Source organism: Varanus komodoensis, unplaced genomic scaffold (genome assembly GCF_004798865.1).
Source record: "Varanus komodoensis strain SLA01 unplaced genomic scaffold, ASM479886v1 scaffold36, whole genome shotgun sequence".
Lineage (NCBI taxonomy): Eukaryota > Metazoa > Chordata > Lepidosauria > Squamata > Varanidae > Varanus > Varanus komodoensis.
The window spans coordinates 129,508-136,288 of record NW_025335873.1 but is presented as its reverse complement, the minus strand read 5'-3'; the positions used below and the strand labels follow the sequence as shown (position 1 = coordinate 136,288).

The following is a 6,781-nucleotide window of genomic DNA, read 5'->3' as shown; positions in this document are numbered from 1 at the left end:
TCTGCAGTGCAACTTCCAGAAGCCCTTGCATGGCCAAGGGCCAGGAATTCAAGGAGCCGCAGGTTCCGAAACACCTGGAGTTCTGCTCTGTGTCTAACCCTGGGATTCTAACGCTTCTGGACAGCCCCATGTGGCGGAAGGGCAGAGTCTTGAGCATGAAATCACGCAGCAGCAGCAGCAGCAGCAGCAGCAGCAGCAGCAGCCCACCAGGGGCGGACTCAGCACGCGCACTTTCCCACCTCGCAAAGGGAGGCCTTCAGGGAAAAGCCAGAAGTGGGCAGGGGTCGCTGGCATACTGTTGGCCCTTACCCCTACGACCGAGCCCTCCTCCGCGAGGCACGACCTGATTGGCCGCCCTCTCGCCCCGCCCCGACGCTGGCCCCGCCCAGGCCCCGCCCCCAAGGCCTGGGACCGCGCGCGCCGCCGCCGCCATGTGCGAGCGGGCTCCGGGCGCCGCTGCTGGGCAGCTGGAGCGGTTCCTGCAGTCGCACCCGGCCTTGCGCCTCATCCCGCCGGGGAGGAAGGTGGGTCTGGCCGCCAGGGCTGCGCCTCGTCGCACAGCCAGTGAGGCTTCTCCGGAGGCTCGGGGCTGTAGCGTCTATCATCCCCCGCCCACCTAGGCCATCCAGGCCAGGTGGTTATTGTAGTCCAAATCATGCGGACGACGCTGGGTTGGCGGAGGCTCTTATGCCGGAAGTACGGCGAAATTAAGCAGCTTGGCAGTGCACGATGTTATTGCGTACTTTTTTTAAGAAATAAAAAATGGCTAGCCTACCTAGAGAAACTCCCCGCTACCTTTAGGAATTGGTTGGTTCACATCCCACTATTTATCTGAATTAAATATCGCCTTTGAATTTTTAAGGTAGTTTACATCATTCCCCTCCTGCTGCTCTCAGACTTATCCACACAACAACCTTGTGAGGTAGGTTGGGCTGTCTGTGACTGGCGCAAAGTCACCTGGTGGGCTCCACGGCCAGGCAGGGACTAGAACCCAGATCACCGAAGTCCCAGTCCCTTAACCAGGACACCACACTAGGGAAAGGATAGAGTGTTGTGGCAGAAGATTTTGAGTCTACAGTTGACTGGAGCCTTGGCCTCTAGAAAGGAGTTCATTTTTAAGTGACACAGAATTCTTCCTGGTTTTTACCTGGCAGTTGAGGAATTCTCCTCAATCTGGTACCCTCTAGATTTTGGGAAGTCCCAGTTTCCATCAGCTTCAGCTAGCAAGGCCAGCCAGCTGCCATGAGTGCTGAGAGTTGTAATGTCAAATGACTGCTCAGAAGCTTGTCCCCAACATTTTTCCCACCTTAAAGAGGCCCCTGCCCCACAGTTGACACTAGTTTAAAAGTTGTGCCTTTTTGCAAAAGGTCTAGGTTAGATAGCATTTGGTTACGCAGAAGTTGGTTTTTTTAAAAACCTGCGTGGTTTATAGCAGTCTTGTACCTTTATTAACTGGCCTTTTTAACAGTTATACTTAAAGCGTTGTTTTTAATGTTCTTTTGTGTTTTTAGGAAGAGACAGTGTGGTCTAGTGGCCTGTGCGACTCCAAAAACTGGGTGATTTTGAGCCAGTCACTGACTTTCAGTCTGACTCCCCTTGAAGGGTGTTACGGGGTGAAATGGAGAGAATTGTGTGAACTGCCCTGGATTCCTTGTGGCAAAAAAGACAAGCTGTACAGATAATAAATTGTGTTTAACAACTTGGCTGGTGGCTAGAAGTGATCACGAATTATGTACAAATGGGCTCACACATCCGCCTCTGGCAGTCTGCTTGGTTTCTGCCAAATACCTGCAAAACGAACACCCACCGAATATTGGATGGCTGCGTCTCCTCTGGTTTCTCATCAGGGTATTATTTTCTCCCGTGTTGCTCCTCCAGGTCCGGTGCACGTTGACAGGGCATGAGCTGCCCTGCCGTTTGCCCGAACTCCAAGCCTACACCAGTGGCAAGAAGTACCTGCGGCTCAGCAAGGCGCCAGGGGTCCTGGACTACAGCGAGTTTGAGCCACACATTGTCCCCAGTACCAAGAACCCGTACGTGTTCCCCCCTCCTGCATCTGTCCGTGTGTGTCAGGGTCAGTCCCGCACGAGCGCCGATGCTCTTCACACCTCGAGACCTTGTAGATGTTGGACCAGCTGACCTCACATGGTTGTCGGGAGGATAAAATGGAAGGGGAAAAGTATTTTTACAAACTGCCCCAAGTTCCTTGCAAGAGGAAGAAAACGTGTGCGTGTGTGTGTGTAATGAATTTAGAAATTCATGGAGAAGGGGCAGACTGGGCTAGAAACAGTGAAGCAAAGTGGTTCAAGATCTGGAGTGGGACTTAGGAGAGCTGGGCCCGAGCTCCCATTCAGCCATGAAGCTTTCACTGAGCGACCAGCTCAGTCGCTGACTTTCAGCCGAATCTCCCTCACAGCGTTGTTGTGAGGATAAAAACATGGGGTAGGGGGTGGTGTGCGGCGCTTTGGGTTCCTCACAAGTGGTGAACAGGCCGGCTGCCACCATGCAATGCATTGGCATAACCTTTTCCTAGGCGGTAATTCTTTGCAATGGGGGCCGTCCCATGCGCTCCTTCCCCCTTTTCTTTTCTAGCCATCAGCTGTTCTGCAAGCTCACCCTCCGGCACATCAACAAGATACCGGAGCACATCCTCCGCCACGTCCAAGGCCGGCGCTATCAGAAGGCACTGCACAGATGTAAGTCAGAATGAGTCTAACTCAAGTCTTGGTTGAGACGTAGCTAACCAAGTCTCTCCTCGTGTTGGCTCCTGTTTCTCTGGGGTCCGTGCGGTTCTCAGAATGCTTTCTTCCCGGCAGGGTGGGCAATTTCACCCTCGTAATGCTTTTCATCTCCAGATACGTTCCTTTGCCTAGATGGCCAGCCGCTAACGTGCTGAGCCTGGGGCGACGTACACTCACAAAATTTTATTACTGGTTCTCCTAAATAGATTCCTGAGCAGGAAAGAGGGTGGGAAATAAAAAACAAGATACAGGAGAATAAAAATGTTTTACTGTCAAATTATGCCAATGAAATGACTGTCTGGTTATCTAGGGTGAGTGTTTTTAAATGTTTGCGTAGCCGGCAGGGCAGGGCCTACACACGCCCTCCCCCTCAGCGCTGCCGACAAGGACTGGCTGCAGCTCTTAGTGATTCCAACGGCATCTTTTCTGAATCCGACCTCATACTGCAGGGGATCAAACTAGGGGCGCTCGGGGTAAAGGTGGATTTGGGAGTCCAGATGGAGGCCAACAGCCTGTCTGTCCCCCATGGTTTGTCCCCAGCCCTTGGGAGTTCGGGTTAGACTTCCCCTGAACACAGAGGTTCCGTTTTGGTATCGGTCGCCCTGTTTGTGACGTGGCCTGCACTGACGAACTGGGGCAGTCAGGACGGTTTGGTGGTGGAAGATTCCCTTCTCACATTTTCTCATGTGCCCATCAAAACCGGCAGGTACGATTCCAGTCGTTTCCCGAGTTAATGACCAGCTCTGACAAGCGTGCTCTGAGGAGTGCATTTCCTTTCACAGATGAAGCGTGTCAGAAGGAGGGCGTGGAGTACATCCCGGCCTGCCTCCTCCAGAAGCAGCGACGGCGGCGCCAAGAGCAGCAGGAGAACCTGCCAAGCAAGGGCAGGCAGCCTGGCCGCAGGGAGGCGTTCTGGGAGCCTCCGTCCAGCGAGGACGGGAGCGAGTCTGAGGACAGCATGAGTGACCTGTACCCACGTAAGGAGGCGTCGGACTGGGGGGCAGCCAGGCTGTTGCCCGGTCTTGCCGCAGGTTTGCCGGCTCCTTCTGGCAGGCTTCGCACACAAGGCAAACCCACAATTTCTTTCACCTACCCAGGGCTTGTCTGAGAGATGACCGAACAAACCATCGCTGCATCTCTCAGTCCATGGGTTGCTCATTTCCCTTCTCCTTTGCCCGCTCCCTCCCTTTGTCCCAAAAGCCTTTGTGGTGCTGCAGTATTGACACATGGGGGGGGTGCTGGTGACTCCCCCATGCTGCCCCTGTAGCCTGGCAGAACAACCCACTTTTCCGGGTTCACACACAAAAACACGTGTGCACATGGGCTGTCGTTAGAGAAGCATTCAAGTTACAAGTGATTCTGTATCCACCCCGTGGGCAGTCAAGCCTGTATGTATTTACTTAAGAATCTAAAAAAACACACTTGGAAACAGAGGGGGAATCGCCTTTTGAGGTTGTGCAGCAAATTTCACTTTTGTGTTGGCTGTTTTTCTGCTCAGCTGAACTTTTCCCAGAAAAAAATCTGGCAGAGAAGGAAAGTGGCATGACGGAGAGTGATGAGGAGGCAGCCAGGCCGGCCGTGGAGAACGGCAGCGTGAATGGAGAGGGAAGTGGGGCGATGGAAGTGGATTCGCAAGTGGGCACTAAAAGGGGAAAGGTGAGGCAGCCCTGAGCTCTGACACGGAAACGAGCGCGATGATTCCCCTCCTCCACTCCATCGCCCTCCTGCTGTGATCAAGTACCAACCCCCACGACTCCAGCAGCATTTCCCAGAGCTCCAGATGTGCTGGAATACAAGCTCCATCCTCTGTAGGCAGCATGGCAATAATGGGACTTGTGGTTCAGGCAGGGCAGATACAGGCAAAGAGATAGCAAGGAGTAGGGAAAGGTGAGCCCCCCGCTTCCGTTTCTTTCTAACCGCCAATCATTTGCCGGTTTCTCTAATTTTATTCCCCCTTCTGGAAAGTTGAGGTGCCTCCCCTAACCTGTTACTGCCACTAGGAGCTCTTGGCTATTATGGCCTGGTGTGCTGGCTCAGCCCTACCTAGCACTGAGATGCGGTGCCCAAGTCCTTCACCGGAAGTGAATTCAGTTACTGGGCCGAAGGACCTTCTGCATCCCTGTTCCAAGGGCAGAGACCTCACTGCTGCCCTAATCGCTGGGGGAATGTGGATGCCTGCAGCCCCATGGAAGGCTTGCTCCCCGCTTCCTCAAGCAGCAGACGAACAAGCGCAGACCTGGCTTCACGCATCTCTGGCCTTCCTTGGAAGTTGGGAATAATCCAGACACGGGATCAAATATGGCTCCCTACCCTGGATATGTAACGATTGTGAACTCAGTGCTCCAAGTAGTTTCTCAGGTAGCCACAGCACAAACAGCAAGACCAGGTGTGTAGAACCGCAAACCCAGGTGCCAGGTTGTGCCCACCGAGATCCCAGCCCAGCTCTCCACATTCATTCCTACAAGTTGCAACTTACCTTTGCTTACGTGGAATTTCTCTTTCAGAAGCAAGCAGGCTCTCTCAAGAAGAAGTTCAAAAGTTGGAACAGGAAACCCAAAAGCTTTGGGAAGGCTGTCAGTGGGAAGTAGGCATTTCCCACATGGCAAAACCCAGTTCCCTGTGCATGAGGAAGACTGGCACCGAAGATCGGAACCGGATTGGTCCAGTTGTTGTGTCTGCTTTAGGCAAAATGTTTTTTCTCTTTGGGAAACCAAATAAATGTGGTTATATTTGGTTAAAGAAAGCCTGGCACTTTTTTTTAAGCACTGCTAAGTGTTAACCATTCTCTGTCTGGACAGCCAGAAATCAGATCTGTGCCCAAGCGTAGCACATTGCTCTACAGATCAGATCAGCCCTGGTGGCTCAAGGTCAGCAGTGGGCGAGCCTACTTTCCCAGAGAAAAGTTGGCTCATTAAAGCCCATTCTGTGATACTCTGTCCCCAACCTGGGGGTGAGAACTCCACCTCACATCATCCCCAGCCAACATCACCAAGAGCACTTTGGAAGAGAAGCTGGGGTCCCCGGCCTCTTCAGGTGGGGGAAATGCACATATGGAATATTCCGTTCATGGTGTTTGGAGCCCTCAAAAGGGGTTGGCCTGCCCCTAAAATGGGGGTGTCACTACTCCCTGGAACCAGTTTGATCAGCCTTGGCTCTTGGGACATTGCCCTCCAGAGGCTGGAGCCACAGTCCCCATCCTCAAACCTGCTGGCAGCGGTGGCTGAGACTTGTGCACCAGAAATGGGGGGGGGGGTGCCTCCAGGTTCCCTGCCTCTGAGATAAATGAAGAGGGAAGTACTTCACCCAACCTCTTATGTTTACTCTGACAAAATGTTGACAAAGGCTCCAAGATTAACTGCTTTTTGAAAAGCAGGTTGGACAAACCCAGGCGTTTGTGGAGTGAGCTAAAAGGGAACCTCCATATGCAGAGGCAGTTCACTTCTTGAGACCTTCTATGGAGAGCAGCAACCAGTCTCCGCCTTCCCGACACCTTCTTAAAGGTCTCTCCAGTCCAGTGCTAGCGAAACAATCACTGGAGGCTTACTCCGATTTGCTCTGCATTGTCTCAGAACAAGACTATGCAAGATCTCTGCTGTAGATTGCGGCCGTTTGTGTCTCTGCGTGCAGATGCTCAGACGGAGCCAAAAGATCAGCTATTCTTCCCAGCACCAGGTAAGCGGCTTTGTTCACTGCTGGGGACTCAACTGTCACTGGAAGTGTGGCTGTCCCTCTTCCAGCTCTCGCACTCCCAGGAGCAAGGAAAGCAAAACGGCATTGGTGGTGGGGGGAGAGATTCAGCTGCAGACCCCTAGAACGTCATGCCAGGGGCTGCCGGAGCTGCTCCTGAAACTACAGAGTGCAATGTTTCCATCAAGGAACAACTGTGATTGTAAAATAACAACTACTCACAGAAGAAAAAGGATTTGGGTGGCCTTGGAGCGTTGTGAATTTTGCCCGCTACCGTCCAGGTTTCTTTTCACCACAAGATCTGTCGTGCCTATACAGAAACTTGCCACAATTTTAAATGGAGATCCTGCTAT

At 52.8% G+C, this 6,781-nt stretch overlaps 1 protein-coding gene across 1 annotated transcript; it reads left to right on the top strand.

The window, feature by feature from the left end:
- The first annotated feature begins 410 nt into the window (after window positions 1-410).
- Window positions 411-5,484, top strand: SURF2 (surfeit 2). The gene is made up of 6 exons (XM_044440161.1): window positions 411-524; window positions 1,879-2,033; window positions 2,593-2,696; window positions 3,524-3,718; window positions 4,240-4,397; window positions 5,246-5,484. The coding sequence occupies exons 1-6, from the start codon at window positions 432-434 to the stop codon at window positions 5,327-5,329; spliced, it is 789 nt and encodes a 262-aa protein (XP_044296096.1). The 5' UTR covers window positions 411-431; the 3' UTR covers window positions 5,330-5,484.
- The last annotated feature ends 1,297 nt before the right edge of the window (window positions 5,485-6,781 follow it).